Source organism: Mytilus californianus, unplaced genomic scaffold, assembly GCF_021869535.1.
Source record: "Mytilus californianus isolate M0D057914Y unplaced genomic scaffold, xbMytCali1.0.p SCAF_7, whole genome shotgun sequence".
Lineage (NCBI taxonomy): Eukaryota > Metazoa > Mollusca > Bivalvia > Mytilida > Mytilidae > Mytilus > Mytilus californianus.
Genome location: NW_026262723.1, coordinates 86,727,149 through 86,747,192, shown reverse-complemented (window position 1 = coordinate 86,747,192; position 20,044 = coordinate 86,727,149). Strand labels below are relative to the sequence as shown.

General features: G+C 31.3%; 1 protein-coding gene across 10 annotated transcripts in view; it reads left to right on the top strand.

Moving 5' to 3' along the window:
* LOC127708602 (regulator of G-protein signaling 6-like) overlaps nucleotides 1-19,534 on the top strand; it is an 88,730-nt gene extending 69,196 nt beyond the window's left edge. For 3 of the 10 annotated variants that reach the window (XM_052213620.1, XM_052213617.1, XM_052213618.1), the window contains exons 14-16: nucleotides 2,378-2,578; nucleotides 12,184-12,228; nucleotides 14,188-19,534. In XM_052213620.1, the coding sequence (XP_052069580.1) occupies nucleotides 2,378-2,578; nucleotides 12,184-12,228; nucleotides 14,188-14,395 (454 nt within the window). In that variant the 3' untranslated portion in view covers nucleotides 14,396-19,534. Of the gene's footprint in view, nucleotides 1-2,377; nucleotides 2,579-3,176; nucleotides 5,460-6,367; nucleotides 6,406-8,484; nucleotides 8,550-12,183; nucleotides 12,229-14,187 lie in introns of those variants that run through there. The other 7 variants (XR_007985316.1, XM_052213622.1, XM_052213621.1 and 4 more) reach the window with 7 other exon arrangements.
* Nucleotides 19,535-20,044: the final 510 nt, after the last annotated feature.

The following is a 20,044-nucleotide window of genomic DNA, read 5'->3' as shown; positions in this document are numbered from 1 at the left end:
TTTTTCTGGTTAATGGACAATTATTTAAGGATTAGTTTATGGATCTCTATGAAATTGAAACACAAGGTTCCATACCACAAAGGGAAGGTTGGGTTTGACTTTGGGGGTTATGGCTTAAACCGCTAAGAAATAAGGGGCAAAAAGGGGGAGGGGGGGGGGGGGGGAGGAACAAGGTTTTTCTGGTTTCCGGACAAATTCTTAAGTATTAGTCAATGGATCTCTATGAAATTGTACCACAAGGTTCCATACCACACACAGAAGGTTGGGGTCGATTTTGTGGGTTGTGGCTTTAATCGTTAAGAAACTAGAGGCCAAATAGGGGCCAAAAACAAGGCTTTTTATACGACCACCAAAAATATTTTTTTTGCGGTCGTATATTGGTATCACGTCGTCAGTGTCGTCCGAAGACATTTGGTTTCCAGACAATAACTTTAGTTTAAGTGTATGGATCTCTATGAAATTTAATCAAAAGGTTCAATACCACAAAAGGAAGGTTGGGATTGTTTTTGGGGGTGATGGTCCCAACCGTTTAGGAATTAGGGGCCAAAACAAGCATTTTCTAGTTTCAGGACAATAACTTGTGTATAAGTATTTTGATTGCTCTGAAACTGTACCACAAGGTTCAATACCACAAGTAGAAGGTTGGGATTCATTTTGGGGGTAATTGCCTAAACCATTCAGGAATTAGGGGCCAAAAAGGGTCTAAAACAAGTATTTCTAGTTTTCAGACAATAACTTGTGTTTAAGTGTATGGATGTCTCTTAATTTGTACCACATTTTACAAAAAGAAAATTTCTTTAAAATTATTAATATTTTTTTTTTGGGGGGGGGGGATTTTTTTCCTCAAGAAAATTCTCTTCAAATATTATTTTTTTTGGAGGGGGGTAAAAAAAAATTTTTTTTGGGGGGGGGGGGTCAATACTGATATGGCAGGAGATACACACCAAACAGGGTGTGTAAATTATTATATTTAGCTTGTAAACAGATTTACTAAGTATTGTGCAACAGCAAAGTATTGCACAACAGCAAGAAATCTTCAATTGAAAATAAATACAAATCTATTAACCAATTTCAATGAGGATTAATGTATTACTATATTGGATATTTGGACATTTTTAAATAGGTCTACATTGAGGTCCAAAGGGTCCAAAATTAGACTTTGTTTGATTTCATCAAAAACTGAATTCTTGTGGTTCTATGATATGCTGAATCTAACTGTGAATTCAGATTTTTAATCTTGGGCCCTGTTTTCAAATTAGTCCATATTAAGGTCCAAAGGGTCCAAAATTAAACTTTGTTTGAATTCATGGTTTTTTTTTTATATGCTGAATCTAACCATGGAATTAGATTTTGGATATTGGACCATTAAGTAGATTAAATGTCCCATTTCAAATTTTAAAGTTATCTGACCACATTTATTCTGTGTCAGAAATCTATAATGTGTCAAATATTTAATCACTATCCAAATTCAGAGCTGTATCAAGCTTAAATATTGTGTCCATACTTGACCCAAATGTTCAGAGTTCGACCTCTGCAGTCGTATCCAGCTGCTCCAGGCAGACTATACTGACATACTGCTTAGTGGAAATTTAATTGAGAAACATTTAAATCATCCTCAAGAAAGAATTAGGTTTAAGGTGGTACCAAACACTTTGACTAAAATAAATTTGGCTCGTTTAATTTTCATAAAATTTTGACTAAACATTTGCTTTGACTCTTTGACAAAAATATAAAAATTTCAAAAAACTTGAACCACACAATTTATCGGAAAAATTTCATGGGATATATAGCAGTTTGAAAAAGACTAATTTTGATCATTGAGAAGCTTAACAATTTATCTGAATAACAATAGAACGTGATTAAAATGTTCAGCTGATTTTTACAGAGTTATCTCCCTATAGTGTTATGTACCACCCTAACCCTGGTTTTGGTTGGGTTCATGTTGCTCAGTCTTTAGTTTTCTGTGTTGTGTTTTGTATACTGTTGTTTATCTATTGGTCGTTTTTAGTTTTTTGCCATGGCTTTGTCAGTTTTTCATCGATTAATGAGTTTGAATTTCCCTTTGGTATCTTACACCTCTCTTTTCCTACGTTCTCAGATAAACTGCTTGAGCTAAATTTATGTATCTATAAAAAGTGTGCACCATATAATTTCACTTGTTTTCTGCATTTACAATTTTGGTAAGGTGGAAAATTTAAGTTGATTATAATGTTTATACGAGTGTCCACTCTAGAATTTCTGTCTTTATATGTCATATCTTTTGTGTTTGGGAGATCTGTACACCATGCATTTATTTTCTGTTTCATTATTTAAGATGACAATGATGGCATGATTTGCATGGATTTGTTTTATTCTATTCAATTTCTAATTTCTGTAGATTTTTCTTTGGAGGACCAAAGAAACGACCTTCAACACCAAGTCCAAAGATAAATCGTCGTCATGGTAGTTCTTCCAGTGATAGGGATGTGAGTTCAGACATCAGTGGAGAATCATCACCAGTCCATGTGGCACATCATTCGTTCAGCACAGGAAATCTACAGGATTTAGATTCACACAAATCCTCACGAACTAATTCAAGGTAATTATTGCAATCTGACCGGCACAAAATGAACACCAATAAATATTAATGTCTTATTGGGATTAGTTGATATATTGTTTGGTGTGGGGGGCTCAGTGACCGAATGGTTGGAGTACACAATCTACAGTGATCACTAGCCTGTCAACACTGAGATTGTGAGTTCAAACCCTGCAGTGACAAGATGTGCTTTGAACCCGATCCTAATTTACTATCATTGAAAAATAAAAAAATCATATTTGTTTTCCTATGTCCATCTGTCTTCAATCCATTTATTCCTTCCCCCTTTCTATCCACGAAGGATATATAGTTTCGCTAAGGTCTCTTTCAGTTTGATTTGTTAAGCTCTCTCTCTTTTTCAAACTACGATTATTATGCTTAAGTATGATGTTTGTAGATACACACAACATGAGCATATCATAAGGATTTTGATTTTGTTTGGCTGTTCACAAAATAATTATTAATTAATTTTGAACTTAATTAACCTTTAGTATTAATTTTGGGGTACTTGGTTTGTCCATTTGACTATTGAAGGATTGCTTGGGTCTTAAAGATGCAACAAATGTGTAACAATTCTCTCATTTTACACCCTGTCTTTCAGTAATGTACGGGGCATGCACAAGACTAATTTTCTCTAGTTGGCTCAACATTTGAAAGGACAAGTAAAAATAAGCATTTTTTAGATTCAGCTTTTTCAGCTTTTTCAGCTTTTTCTTCAATGAATGAACATGACCAGTGCTTAACATTCAGGTCACCTGAAGGCCCAAGGCTTGCATTTAAATCCATGGACCTGTAATTTGCCAAGGTCATGATGGAATAGTTCAAACCTATGTAAAAAGGCTCTTTTCTGCCTGCTTGCTTTCCTTGGAAATTTGGCATTGAACATGCCACAAACACTTTGGAAAATCTATTCACTTCAAATTGTGTTTCTTCTGTAACCTACAGTTTAGTGTAATGGTATTGTATTTTCTCTCTAACTGTATTTGCTATTTTGAGTGAAAGGTATTTAGCCAAAAAGAAATTTCTTTTCTCAGAAAATATCCCATAATATAAGAAATAAGTATGCTGTTTGCAAAATTGTATTTTAAGGTTCAGAATTTTTGTAATAATCGATCAAAACTTTATCTGGAGATTACAGTATATATACAGCACCTACATATTGTTGGAGCATATAGTAACTTCTAAGTATTGATTTTTGGTTGAAATGTCTTATATGGTCCCTGTCTCAGCCTTCACAAAAATTATTGTTCACTTACAAACCCAGAATAGACTTTTAACAGGTACTTAAATATTTTTATAAAGAACATTTTTACCGATCCAAAAAGTTTTTCACTGACCTTGGTTAATTGGCATGTGATTAATTGTTAAGACTGGTGCCTAGAAGAAGTTTTTTATATCTTATTTATTCAAAGTAATTCCATCACTCAAAACAGCAAATTTGAAATGCACTGTTTCTATTCTATAGGTAAAAATATATAATGGATCTACTAGTTTACCTGTGTCTTATGTTTCTGTCTTATTTATCTGCATAGGAATCATTAGAGACTTAGGTATGCTGTTTCCGTCAGCAGTCAGCATTGTCAACTATTTGTTAGTGTGTGATTAGGTCAGTTTAAAGGGAACCACTTATGATTAGTTAGCCCTGTCCCCTCAATCATGGTCTATTCACTTTGAAACTTTTACATAGTTTTCATGATAAAGTTTGTGATTAGGATGGTTTAAGAGGACCACTTATGATAAGTCAATGATATTTGGTATGCAGTTGTAAAAGCATTGGCACATCTCATTTCCATGAAGATTAGTTGGCCACACCCCCTCAGTCATGGTCTATTGACTTTGAAACTTTTGCTTATTTTACATGTATTAGTTTGTGATTAGGTCAGTTTATGGGGAACCATACATGGTAGGTCAATGATATTGGGTATACAGTTGTATTAGCATTGGCACATCTCATTTCCATGGAGATTATTTGGCCCTGCCCCTCAGTAATGGTCTATTGACTTTGAAACTTTTGCTTATTTTACATGTATTGGTTTGTGATTAGGTCAGTTAATGGGGAACCATTCGTGGTAGGTCAATGATATTTGGTATACAGTTGTATAAGCATTGGCATATCTCATTTCCATGGAGATTATTTGGCTCAGCCCCCTTAGTTATGGTCTATTGACTTTGAAAATTTTGCTTAGTTAACATGTATTAGTTTGTGATTAGGTCAGTTCAAGGGGAATCATTAGTGGTAGGCCAATGTTAATTGGTATTCAGTTGTATAAGCATTAGCACATCTCATTTCAATGGAGAATATTTGGCCCCATCCCCTCAGTCATGGCCTATTGACTTTGAAACTTTTGCTTAGTTTACATGTATTAGTTTGTGACAAGATCAGTTTAAGATGAACTGCTAATGTTAAGTCAATGATATTTGGTATGCAAATTTATTGGCATTTGTAAGTATCGTTTCCATGGAGATTATATAGCTCCACCCTCTCTTCATGGTTCATTGACTTTGAAACTTTTACATAGTTTACAAGTTAATGTTTGTGTTTAGGTTTGTTTAAAGGGAACAACTTATAATAAGTCAATGATATTTGGTATGCAGTTGTATTAGCATTGGCGCATCTCATTTACATGGAGATGGTTTAGCCATGTACGGTGTACCTCAGTCATGGTTCATTGACTTTGAATATTAGCCTAACTTGTTAAGTATTGCCATTTGAATTTCAACATTTGCATAATCAAAATTACAAATAAGCGAGACATATCTCTGTGATAACAGTTTATTTTAATATTAAATGTTAAACTTTCTACAAATGCTTAGAACATTCCATTTCCGGTAAGAATATTTGTCATTTGATATTTCTTTACTGAATGTGCATGATGTTAAGTAGTAGTCAATATTAAGAAGTCTGTTGTTATTTAGAAGTTAATCAAATTTTCTAATTTTTAAAAGACATTGTATAAATGATAAATGACATTTTGTCTTTTTTTTTGTCTTTTCTTTGGTAAATTGTTTGAACAATTTTGTGGTAGGTTTGTTTGTTATTCTGTATAAACTAATTGTCTGAGTGTGTGTTAATTTTAATTGATAAATGTAAAGGGGATGAATGAAGAAATGCAAAAACTAATCAACTCCAATGATTTTACATGGTTTTTAAATTCTGATCTTAGGCATGCCTTTGTGTTCAAAACATTATCATGGTTATTGTAAAATTATTTTTAAGATGATTCAGATTTCAGAATTTAATGTTACTGGTTAATAAAGAAAAGGATGTTTTTTTTATACAATACATTTCAAAGATGAATTTTGTTTTCTTATTTTAAAACAAACTATTTGTTGCGTTGCCGTCTCATTGATGTTTACATCTCCCTTTTAAGCTTTTACTCTTGTAATTCAATTACTTATTAGCATTTTAAAAAGGCAAATACTACACATTCTTATCTATCAAATAGACAACTTTTGAAAGGATCTGATTCTAGTTTAATGACAAGGTAAGAGTGACCCCCCTTGTCAAAATTCATTTGATGTTTCTCATTTTCAGAGCACTTTTTTCAATGCACAGTCTTTTCATATCATTTATAATATACACCTTACAAATTTTACTAGTTTTTTCTTAGACTGAAAACACCAATACAATGTTGTTATCCCTGCTTGCAGGGCAGCAAACAACATGCTGAAATAAATCCGTTGTCTAAACATTTCCGATTCCTTTCCATACATTTTTCAGTACAAAACCAATTTTTATGTTATCCATAAGATCATACATCTTCAATGTTGTTTTTATTTTTCTTTGAAAAGGTTTTATGTTGTGATGGAAAATTTATAGCATTTGTTGTGTAAGTTGTTATCAGCCTTTGTTTTTTTCGGTGAAAGCTTTTGTTTTGTTGCCATGTAACCAAGCCTGCCATCACATATATCTTTAGAGAGTAGTTTGCTTAATGTAATCTGATCTAATCAGAGAAATATAGCAGCATCTTTTCAGCAAAATGAAATTCTAATTATTTAAAGCAGACCACATATCATAATCATCCCAAAATCCCAAAAATCTTTCAGTACAATATTCTGCAGCAGCATGTTATAATTAGATTCTACCTCAATACCCCATTAATTATGATGTTAACCAACTGCAGTAAGTAAAAATTTCAAAATCTAATCCAGAGTGGATTACTATCAGAGTTAATGGGGTAATTTGATAAAATCTGTTTATTCATGATTGTATGAAAATTTTGCAGGTATAATATTTGGAATAGATTTGCCAAAAATATCACACACAACAATTTAATCAACGTGTTGTTATAAAAAATTTATTCGACTTGTTAGTCTGGTTTGAATTACTCAAGAATTAAAGAAATCTTTTTTCTGGAAAAATTAGCATTGGTAGTGTTATGCATAAGATAAATACAGTTATTTATTGTGTCACCCTAAATATTTTATAATAAATCCAGGAGTTAAAAAAACGGGATTCCATTTTATAGGGCATAAATTGGTATTTATCTTTGTCAAAGTACTAAGTATATTCCTTAGAATAACCATCTGATTTTTGTCTCGCCTTGCCTGAGTAAAAAAGCGAGACTTAGATATGATGTTTAGGTGGCGGCGGCAAGAATGTATTAGTTTGTGATTAAGTCAGTATAAAAGGAACCACCAGTGGTAGGTCAATGATATTTGGTATGCAGTTGTATTAGCATTGTCACATCTCATTTCCATGGAGATTATTTGGAACCACCCCCTCAGTCATGGTCTATTGACTTTGAAACTTTTGCTTACTTAACATGTATTAGTTTGTGAGAGGTCAGTTTAAGGGGAACCACTAGTGGAAGGTCAGTGATATTTGGGATGCATAAGTGTTGGCACATCTCATTTTCATGGAGATCATTTGGCTCCGCTCCCTAAGTCATGGTCTTTTGGCATACTTTACATGTTAAGTTTGTTATTAGATCAGGAACCACTGATGTTAAGCCAATGATAGTATTAGCATTTGCAAGTCTTCTTTTCAAAGGAGATTATTTGTCCTCACCCAAGGTTCATTGACTTTGAAACTTTTACATTGTTTACAAGTTTAAGTTTGTGTTTAGGTTAGTGTTTAGGGAACCACTTATGATAAGTTAATGGTTTTGGTATGCAGTTTTATAAGCATTGCCATTTCTCATTTCTATAGAAATTATTTGGTCCTGCACCTTAAATCATGGTATATTGACTTTGAATGTTTTGCATAGTTTATATGTTAGATATTACCATTTGGATTTAATATTTGCATTATACTATCAAAATTTTTTAAAAAGGCAAGACATATCTATGTGTCAACAGTTCATTCACAAAGATGATCACATAAGACTTATAGATTTATGAAACATAGGTCTTACTGACTTACATAGGTCTACATAAGGTTGTCTATAAACTCTTGTCAGATTTAGTATTTGAACACAATTCTACTGATAACAAAACCCTGACCAATGATGGTATTTCTCCTTTAAAGAAGGTGGAGTAAAGAAAAAACAAGTAATTTTAATTGAATTCAGTCCTACAAGCTAAGTGCTAGGCAAGGTAGAATTTTCAATTAATTATGATTATCAAGAGAGGCGAAAGACATTCAAACTCATACGTCTAAAATAAACTGACAACGCCATGGCTAAAAAAAGAAAAGACCAACAGACAAACAACAGTCCACAAAACACAACATAGAAAACTAGAAAGACTGAGCAACACGAACCCCACCAAAAACAGGGGGTAATCTCAGGTGCTCCGGAAGGGTAAGCAGATCCTGCTCCACGTGTGGCTCCAGTCGTGTTGTTCATGTAAAGTCTAATTTGGTAGCTCACATTTGGGGAAAAGGGGACAGGATTGTACCACAATTGGAACATATCCATCATCATGTTCAACTTATTTTATTTCAATGTCAGTTTTGTTGTTTAAAGATTTCTTCTAGAGTCACTGTGGACAAAAGCCATGGAAGTAGTTCATTCCAAACCAGAATAATTTGGTATATATATCCATTTATATTACTGCAACTGGTTAGAACTAACATGATAGTTAATACATAAAGCATTAACACATTCTTAAGATTTCAGTGATTGGGAATTTACAAATTTAAATGCATGTTGTGGTGGACATTAATAAATTAATATTAGTATATCTGTTTATACTAAAGACTTCCTCATTTTATCATCTTTTTATACAAATGATCAATTCTATCTAAGCTGTTACAAGAGCCTTTAAACTACTGATAGCTGTTCAATTTGGAATTACTCAGTTTGAACATAAGATGACTTTAAGGTAGTAGCTTGAATCAGTCTGTTTTATCAGGATATCTTTTCTAATTCAACAGCTAAAAAATATTTTTGAACAGCTTCAATAACACTTGAATGAAATGAGTTGTTTTTGGTTTGATATAAGGTAATACATAACTTTTTTTTTATATAAATGTGAAATGTTTTCCATTTTATCAACAACTGTTGTCAAAATTGCATTGGAATGGTTACGAAAAAATTCAAATTTATGAGGTATCACACCATTTATATCAAAATGTTTTGATAATGACAAATCAAAGCAGAAACCATTCATCTGTGAACAATTAATCATCTCTATTTAGATTGTTACGAAAGCTTTTTATTTTTGGAATGGAAATTGCACAAATGAAACAGTTCCAGTCAGGTAGCTATACTTCAACCTTTAATTCAAACTGAGTGACTTGATTTTAACAACTGTCAGTGTATAAAAAGCTCTTACAGCAATTTAAATAGATTTGACAACTTGCAAGAAAATTTGTCAACAGGCTTCTGATGTAATTAACAATAAGCCCTGAAGCCCTGGTGTGTATTGAAGGACTAGAATTCCAGTTGACTTGTAGTAGCTTTTGCTTCATTACAAATTTTACCTTGTTTTGCAGAATTAAAAGAATTAGAAAGATAAAAGATTGAAAAGCTTAATAGAAGGAAATTAAAAGAAGAAAAAAATACCTTTTTATGTTAAAGTGAAAATATTTCTATAAAATGTAGTAAAGCTAAAAGAAATTCTCAAATGAAACTTGTGGATTGTGAGTAGTTTAAATGAAAATCAGACCTGTTAGAAGGCTTTATCTTAGATAAATACAAAAGTACAATAAAGGTGAAAAACGATGGAAGCATCAGCAATTAGTATATACTGCATGGAAGATGTATGATTAGTATCAGGTCTTTTATTCATTTTTGTTTTGCCTGCAATGTAATTCATAGGGATGCTAATCTGGCAGTATAAACTAATGTATATAGTTTTATATTTCAGAAGGTAGAAGATCTGGATACTTCAATCTTGTATACTGATACAGGGGATACCTTATGTCCTGAAGTTTCCTTGTAGAATATTTAATTTGTCAATGACCATGATTTCATGGTTCAAACCACTACTCTTTTTATTACCTGATTTTCTCACTTTTTTTTAACAATAGAACAACTATATTTGGTATATAGTATCATTGCAAGGTATGCATATCTATCAGACAGGGTTCATCTGACCATGACCTTATTTCATACATAAGTGATCAATGCAAAGTTTTATGGTTAGGTCCTATTCTCGGATACTATAAGCAATAGATCATCAGTATTTTATGTATGGAATGATTGTATGGTGAACATGTCCATCTGGTATGGTTCATCTGACCTTGACTTCATCATTTTTAGCTCACCTGACCTGAAAGGTCAAGTGAGCTTTTCTCATCACTTTGCGTCCGTCGTCCGTCGTCCTGCGTCCGTCGTCCGTAAACTTTTACAAAAATCTTCTCCTCTGAAACTACTGGGCCAAATTTAACCAAACTTGGCCACAATCATCATTGGGGTATCTAGTTTTAAAAATGTGTGGCGTGACCCTGTCAACCAACCAAGATGGCCGCCACGGCTAAAAATAGAACATAGGGGTAAAATGCAGTTTTTAGCTTATAACTCAAAAACCAAAGCATTAAGAGCAAATCTGACATGGGGTAAAATTGTTCATCAGGTCAAGATCTATCTGCCCTGAAATTTTCAGATGAATTGGACAACCCGTTATTGGGTTGCTGCCCCTGAATTGGTAATTTTAAGGAAATTTTGCTGTTTTTGGTTATTATCTTGAATATTATTATAGATAGAGATAAACTGTAAACAGCAATAATGTTCAGCAAAGTAAGATTTACAAATAAGTCAATATAACCGAAATGGTCAGTTGACCCCTTTAGGAGAAATTGCCCTTTATAGTCAATTTTTAACCATTTTTCGTAAATCTTAGTAATCTTTTACAAAAATCTTCTCCTCTGAAACAACTGGGCCAAATTAAACCAAACTTGGCCACAATCATCATTGGGGTATCTAGTTTAAAAAATGTGTGGCGTGACCCGGCCAACCAACCAAGATGGCCGCCACGGCTAAAAATAGAACATAGGGGTAAAATTCAGTTTTTGGCTTTTAACTCAAAAACCAAAGCATTTAAAGCAAATCTGACATGAAGTAAAATTGTTTATCAGGTCAAGATCTATCTGCCCTGAAATTTTCAGATGAATCGGACAACCCGTTGTTGGGTTGCTGCCCCTGAATTGGTAATTTTAAGGTAATTTTGCTGTTTTTGGTTATTATCTTGAATATTATTATAGATAGAGATAAACTGTAAAAAACGATAAATGTCGGCAAAGTAAGATCTACAAATAAGTCAACATGACCGAAATTGTCAGTTGACCCCTTTAGGAGTTATTGCCCTTTATAGTCAATTTTAACCATTTTTTCGTAAATCTTAGTAATCTTTTACAAAAATCTTCTCCTCTGAAACTACTGGGCCAAGTTAATTATAGATAGAGATAATTGTAAGCAGGAAAAATGTTCAGTAAATTAAGATGTACAAACACATCACCATCACCAAAACACAATTTTGTCATGAATCCATCTGCGTCCTTTGTTTAATATTCACATAGACCAAGGTGAGCGACACAGGCTCTTTAGAGCCTCTAGTTATAGTTCATTAGTGAATGCCTTTTGTGGATAGGTTTGTTTCTCTGCTACTTTATGCTATAGGTCAACTATATTTGGTGAATGGATTGATTGTAAGATGTTTATTTCCATCTGACTGGGTTCATCTGACTTTGACCTCATTTGATGATTAATTGGTCAATATTTAGTTTTTCGTATTAAGGTCAATTTTTCAATATTATAAGCAATATGTCAAATATACTTTGCGTATGGAATGATTGTATGGTGAACATGTAGGATGTAGTTTTGCAGGGATCATCTGACCTTGATCTCATTTTCATGGATCAATGATAATGTTTAGTCTATGTGATACCTTTTAGTAAAATCTGGATCTTAAAGACTTTCAACATAAATTTAATCATGATCAGTAAAGGTGGCTAAACATATCAGTGTTTTACTCTTGTTAAAATATTCATTTATTGATAAATAAGCTCTGCTTGATATTGTTCTAAATTTTTTGTAAAACATATCTTCAATATATCTATATTTATGTATCCATATATATATCCATCAATATAATTCAGATATCTGTAAAAGTGGGGATTTTAATGTTTATGAAAAAAGAAACCATAGGAGGAGTTCTCACATCAGGGACATCACAGTATTTTCACTACAAAATATAAAATTTCCATCTTTGAAAAATTTCAGAGAAAAGGACAAACCGAAACCACAAATTGTTCACTTGGAAACAAGGTAAAATTTGTAACTGCTGCTTCCCTTTGTTGCATGACTCTGCATCATATATAATTCTATGTTATGATGTATAGAGAAACTACAGTAGAAGCATGAACACAGAATATTATATTGGAACAAGTATTTAATATCATCAGAGTCTTTAGTCTTCTGTATAAACAATCAACATGATGGTAAAAGTTAGATATAAAATGAAAGTAAACTTTAGATGTAAATGATTTAAATGTCTTCTTGCATCTGTTCATATCTTACAACAAGAACTCTATATTCAGTGTAAGAAAGGTTTCATGGTAACTGTTAAGCCATCTGTTATACTATTAACATTATTGGCATTTAAGACGTCCTTAGAACTGAGTGTAGGTTTTGGTTAACGATCCTTAATTCAATTCATTTCGTCTCACCTGTGGCGAGTGACATAGAAGGTAAGATATTGGGATGCAAATCCTGCAGAGACAATATAGCTATTTGTATAACCCTATATGTCTGTCCAATAGGGTTCATCTGACCATGCCCTTATTGTCATGGTTCAGTGATCAGTAATAATTTTTTGTGATAAATTCAAGTGTCAGATACTATAAGCAATAGGTCAACTATTTTTGGTTTTTTAAATGATTGAAAGTGTACATGTATGTCTGGCAGTGTTCATCTGAACTTAATCTCATTAATTTGAGTCAATTTCATTATGCATTGGTCAATGTTTAGTTTTCTGGATTAGGTCTGTTTCTCAGATTCTGCAGAAGTAGGTCAACTATATTCGATAGAAATGATGATTGTAAGTTGTAGATGTCTGTCTAGCAGGGCTCATCTGACCTTGACATCATTTTCATGGTTCTTTGGGCAATATGTAGTTTTTGTGATTACCTCTGTTTCTCAGATACTATAAGTAATAGTTGAACTATCTTCTTATTTCAATAAGTTATGTCAATTGAATGATTGTATAAAGGTGTACATGTTGAGGTACATGCCTAGTATCTGACAGGAATTATCTGACCTCAACATTATTTTAATGGATTATTTATATGTAAAGACCTTAATCTTTGATATAAAATTCAGTCATATTTGGCTAAGCAGGCAAGGCATCCCAGTGTATACATTCTTGTTTGTGAATTATTTAAACAAGGAGAAAATTTACTTTTCATTAATGTTGAAATACAGTAAAATTAACAGAAATAACACTTTATGACAAGCAATAGAGTATTAACTTCATATTAGTGCTAGGCATTCCTTTCATTTGTAGAGAGGTTTCAATTAAATTTGCTTTGTTTACTTCCTGTTTCATTTTCTTATCAGAATGATTTTGGTGGAGAGATTATGATTGTGTATTGAATACAATATTTTGCTTATATTTAAGGTACATTTTTGTATATAGAAAAGGCATACTAATGATATATACTTAACCTTACATATATAATTTTGTATAATTTTATATTGATTGATCTGTTATTTATATCCTAATATCTGTATCTGTATTCACTTTTATATCACTTCAAAGCCAAAATGTGCTTATCATTGCATATACTTTGATTTCAAGAAAGAATCAAATTAAATGAAGCCCTAATTATTGATATTTAACAATAGTCCAAAGTCTTATATTTTTATTTATCTCTGTATATGTTGAAGGTTTTTATTTTTAGATCTTAAAAGATTCACATCATGTTTATGTAGGTTTATTGATGGTTTTTTTGTTTGTTTAACAAACATTTCATTAATATTCAGTTATAATAAAAGCTCATTATATATTCTTAAATGAGTTTTTAATGATTTCAGCATGTCTGGAAAATGAGAAAAAAGCAATGTTTGACATTTAAATACTTAATGAAAAAGAATAGAGAAGAGGTTACATGTAGGACTTTTATACTTTTTATTCTTTCAATTAGTTATGCTATTATTACTTTATTTGGAAACCTGTAATCATCAATTATAAGTTAAATTTAATTATTTATTTATCATTATTTTTAGCGGTCTTTCACCAGGATCTGTACGGCGACGATCAGAGGAACCAACTAGAATGAGTGTAAATAGTGGAATCAATCGTCGGAAGAGCAATCTGGAAGTCCCTAAACACTATGGAGTTAATGTAGATAAACGGAAAATGGAGGTTACACAAACTAAAAGTTTAAATGTACCAAAGACAAACAGTGTTGCACCATGGGAAGGGTCACAATAATTTTATAGTTCTTTAGAATAGAAAACAATTAACTGTGGAGTTTTTAATTTCAATTGCTTTATTCTCTCTAGTCAGACAGAAAGTGAATAGCAAAATACTAGTCCAGATTTTTTCAGATTATTTAAGCATAGTTTAGATTATTATAAAAACCTGTTATGTTTCAATATCTGGGTATATATTAAAGACAAAGAGGAGTTTATTTACCATTTTAGTTTGAGGTTTTTCAGAGATTTTTTTTTCAGGTAAGACAATATAGATATAAAAATAGTTAAAATTATTTTTACTTTTATTTGATCATATTGTCAAGACGATAGCAAATTGAATATGATACTGGCTGATAATTCAGGTCATTCAGTACATGTCAACGAAATGCATGAACAAATTATTGGAATTGTGGGTAATATAAAATAAAAAATAATTTGGTCTAACAAATTTCCATCAAGGATTTTTCTTTATCGATGTTTAAAGTTTAAAAGCACAATTTTACAGTCCTTTTCAGATCCACAACTCTTTAGGGAAATTGACATTGTTAGTTGAGTTTTTATCCTGTTTCTAGATACTTGAGGTAGAAAGTTAGAAACAAATCTGTATGTGTTTATGTAGCTCCTTGTTGGCACAATAGACCTCACTACTTAATCAAATCTGAATAGAATAATTCCCATGAGAAGATTACATAGTCAAATATTTCTATATATCACTTCTCTGATTTTGCTATGCATTTAAACAAATTTTAAAACCCACAATCTAGATCTATTTAGCTGTAACCAACTTGTATTTCGTATCATTTAAAAACCATTATTTCAGTGTAAGGATCTTTCAAACCATATGAAAATTACAGATGACCTTTATATTAGGCTGAAGTTTTCATTAAAGTCTGCAAGTAATTGTGGGGACCAACACAAAATACATCTGTCACCATTGTTTTCATTTTGCCAGAAAAAGATTTTATAATGCAAGGAAATCTGATGCAAAGTAATGAGAAAAGTTATCCTGATCTTTTGGCTCAGATGAGCGGAAAATTATACTAGATATCCTTGCTGACCAACTGACATGGCTTTTTGTACATAAAATTGAACATAAGGGTGAGGTTTTTTTTTAAATTCTGAAAATCCTATATAAGGCCAATAGAGCTACCAAACTTTAAGTAAATGATACATTTTCTATCAAAAAGGCCAAAATGCTCTTATGTTCTTTTGGAAATTGTGAAAATGAATATTCAATATTTTAATATACATGTATATGACTGAGATGAAAATTACCAAAGAAACTTTATAATGACAAGTCTTTAGTATGCCTCATCAAAGTATATGTATATAGAATAACATAAACCTTCTTATTGCTGTCAATAAATAATATTAATGTATAAATAACCGTTCCATGACAAGTATTACACGAAAAGTGCTCACTTCTATCCTATTTGTGACTATAAATTAACCTATCTTTTTTTAAATAAAATTTCTGATATCATAACAGAACATTATTTTTGTAAGGATGTTTTGACTGTTGTAAAAAAGCCCACATTATTATTTTTGAAAATGTCATTGATTATCAGAAATAGTACACATTGGAGGGCCCTACATATGTATTTTTGGGGAAGTTGGGAATTCCCATATGAATTTTATGCAATTGCAGTTCTTAATTAAAATGATTTTCCACATAATGACAATGCAGAAATCCTGCTCAATATCTATTTAAAATTGATATGAATTAGTGCTCTTGAAATTTGATATTTTTTGGTAAAAAAAGGAAGATTTTTTTCCCAAAAATATGAAGTATGTGCCATATTTGACAACTGTGTGTGTTTTATTTTTACAAGAAAAAAATCAAAATAACCTACAACATTTTTTTTCTTGTCCAAAATTTCTTCAAAATCTTAAAAATAATTCGTACATATGAATATTACAGAAATTTTGGCATATGGGTTAATGTTATGAAATTCTTAAGGATTTCTAGATTGTTAATATCTCAATTGTTTCAAGGAAATCTTATTGATTTTTGCACTTGTATGTAAATTTACTATTAAGACTGTACAGTAGTGTCACAAGTTTAAAGATAAAACCATTTATATTTTAATTTTTATGCTCATTTACCTCTTATATAGATATTCAAGTATTTTATTATTGTATATGTTACTCACATGAAAACTGACACCGTCTTGTAGCACAGGCACAGAACATGTAGTTGGTCACTAAATGTTTTTCTCCAAATAACAAAATTTTATCAAGCTCACATAGGTCACATTTAAGATTTTGAAATTACAAAGGTTTTTTTATTATACCAGATTCTTACAATACTTCTGATACAAGCTAATTCAGTGATATAATATTTCTTATTCACAAACTATTTCTCTTATCAGTCAAATTTTTGCAGCTTATAGTGCTCGTAGAATTTTTTTAACAAATTCTGTAAACAAGAAAGACCACTCTGTATGTGTCTGTTTAGTAACTAATTAACGCAGTAATATCACATTAACATAATTACCTTTTAAGCCTAGATACAATTTACTGACCAACCTGACAATATAAATTAGGGAAAAGCATTTGAAAAATCCAAAATTTCAATTTGTTGTCGAAAGTTCTGAAAATTCTGTACTGTCATTTATTTTTAAGCTATTATTAAAGAGATGTTTAGACTTCATTACTTATTTGTGACCAAAGTTCTGAATTATTCCACAGTGCACAAAGTAGGACAAGGGACTTTTTATTAAACTATTGTGATACATACTATAAGCCATAAAATGTTGATCAATTTATACAAGTTTATTTTCATTTGTTATGTTAGAATTGAAATGTTTTTTTATGTTTTGATAGAATTTATTGTTGATTTTTTGTTTTTGGTATGTCAGAAAACATTGTGTGGATGGTATAATTATTGTTGAAAATGGTCAACTGTAACAGATGATCCAAATAAGTATGTTTATTATTGGGCCATCTATTGTGAAGACAGAATGTCATTACTATTTTTCCTCATATTGTCACCAAATGATAACATATTTCAATGCCACATTTTTAAAACCAACCGATTGTGTAAATGTCGCTAAAATAAGGTTCATTTGCAAGGTGACCTAGTTAGGCGTTTATTAGCCTCCAGACTTAATCTGAATACTGATTGTTCACTCAACACCAAACCTTTTATGTAAACATCCTCAGTAATAAACATAAAAAATTGTTCACATTTAATTAAACCATTATGGTTCTGTGATGGTTTAAAATTTGATTTTCTTTGGAACTACAATTTCTTAAATGCATGCCCTTTTTAGCTCACTGTTCTGAAGGAAGTGTGAGCTTTAGCCATCACTTGGCGTCCGTCGTTGTCATCCGTCGTCGTCGTCCGTCTGGTGTAAACTATTTCAAACATCTTCTCCTCTGAAACTACTGAACCAAATCCAACCAAACTTAAGCTGAATGATCCTTAGGGTATCTAGAATAAAGTTTGTGTTTTATTTTCTGTTTTGTCAAAAAACATGGCTGCCATGGCTTAAAATAGAACATAGGGGTAAAATGCAGTTTTTGGCTTATATCTAAAAAACCAAAGGAGTTAGAACAAATCTGACAAGGGGTAAAAGTGTTCATTAGGTGAAGTTCTATCAGCCCTGAAATTTTCAAATGAATCTAATAACCCATTGTTGGGTCGCTGCCTCTAAATTGGTAATTTTAAGAAAATTTTGCAGTCTTTGGTTATTATCTTGAATAGTATTAATGATAAAGATAAACTGTAAACAGCAAATATGTTCAGCAAAGTAAGATCTACAAATAAGTTTTATATGACCAAAATTGTCAATTGACCCCTTAAGGAGTATTGCCCTTTGAGGACAATTTTACACAATTTGTATATCATGTTTTCTAACTTTAAAAAAATCTTCTCCTCTGAGACTACTGAACCAATTCCAACCAAACTTAAGCTGTATGATCCTTAGGGTATCTAGAATAAAGGTTGTGTTTTATTTTCTGTTTTGTCAAAAAACATGGCCGCCATGGCTAAAATTAGAACATAGGGGTAAAATGCAGTTTTTTGGCTAATATATCTCAAACACTTAAGCAATTAGAGCAAATCTGATGAGAGCTTAAAATGTTCATTAGGCCAAGTTCTATCAGCCCTGAAATTTTCAGACAAATCTAACAGTCCATTGTTGGGTTGCTGCCATTAAATTGGTAATTTTAAGGAATTTTGCAGTTTTTGGTTTTAACTTGAATATTATTAATGATAAAGATAAACTGTGAAAAGCAAAAATGTTCAGCAAAGTATGATCTACAAATAAGTTAATATGACCAAAATTGTGAAATGTGTCCTTAAGGAGTTATTGCCCTTTAAAGACAATTTTTCACAATTTGTTCATCTAGTTTGCTTACTTTAAAAAATCTTCTCCTTTAAAACTGCTGAATCAATTTCAGCCTTACTTGGGCTGAATGAGTTTCAGAGTATCTAGTATAAATTTTGTATTTTATTTTCTTTTTCGTCAAGAAACATAGCCACTATGGCTAAAATGGAACATAAGGGTAAAATGTATTTCTATGCTTTTGAAGAAAATATGACAGATACAAAGAACATCTCAATGGAATTTTTAAGCCACTCATTAATATATATTAAAAAACAAAAATAATCATTGATGAAAGATTTAAGCAAAAAATTACAGGTGAGCGATTCAGGCTCTTGAGAGCCTCTTGTTTTTTTTAACTTTTTATAAAATATATTTTACACTACATCATTATTATATAATGTTTTTAATTTTTTGATAAGGTCATTTAAATTTAACATGAATTGATAAATTGACATTGAAATATTAAAATTCAGCGACTAGATGTATTACCAAGCATAATTATTACTGTTTGAATTATATAAAGTACTATACACTATTCCATTGTTATATAATTCAAGATAATTAATGTATGAATGTGTTGGTACGTGCTTGTTATATCTGATTAATATTTTTTTAATTTTGTACAAAGTAAATCCCATTGAGTTATATGCTAATATTTTTAGAAATGATTTTAATTTTAGAAAGTTTGCCTATGGAAATGTTTTATATTTTTACCCAGATTTGATTTTGTATAAAATATGTTATATTAAACTGATATTCTGAAACACATCAATTGTTATGAACTAATTTAGAATGAATAAAACATTTAAAAAATCACAAAATATGATTGTTTGTTTTTCTATCAGAAGAACTAATTTGGGCCAAAAGCCCCTAAATTTATGTATATATATACCAAAAACCTGAATATGCATGAAATATTTGCCACATGATATTTAGCCAACAATAATCAATCCAAGCAATAGCGGAGTACTCAGTTTTGAGGTATAAATTCATTGCGTCTTTGTCAAATTTTCTATCAACTATAACTTTTTTGTTGGCATCTTTGTTAGATTTATTTGTGTTTGTTTGAAAATATGGAGTCAGTTATGATGTGTGTTTACCCTGGTTTGGCTGCTTGATCCCAATTATTGTCATATTAACCATATTATGTCTGTTAGGGTTACTCATCCAATTTTGTCAATATAGCAACTATAAACAACTAGGTTTAGCTACCATTTTCTTAGGAAAATCCATGAACCAAATCAGGTATATGACAGATGTTTTTCTTTCGTTGGTTGACAATGTTTGATTTTGTCAGTTTTTAGGGACTTTCCATTTTTGCATTTACCTTC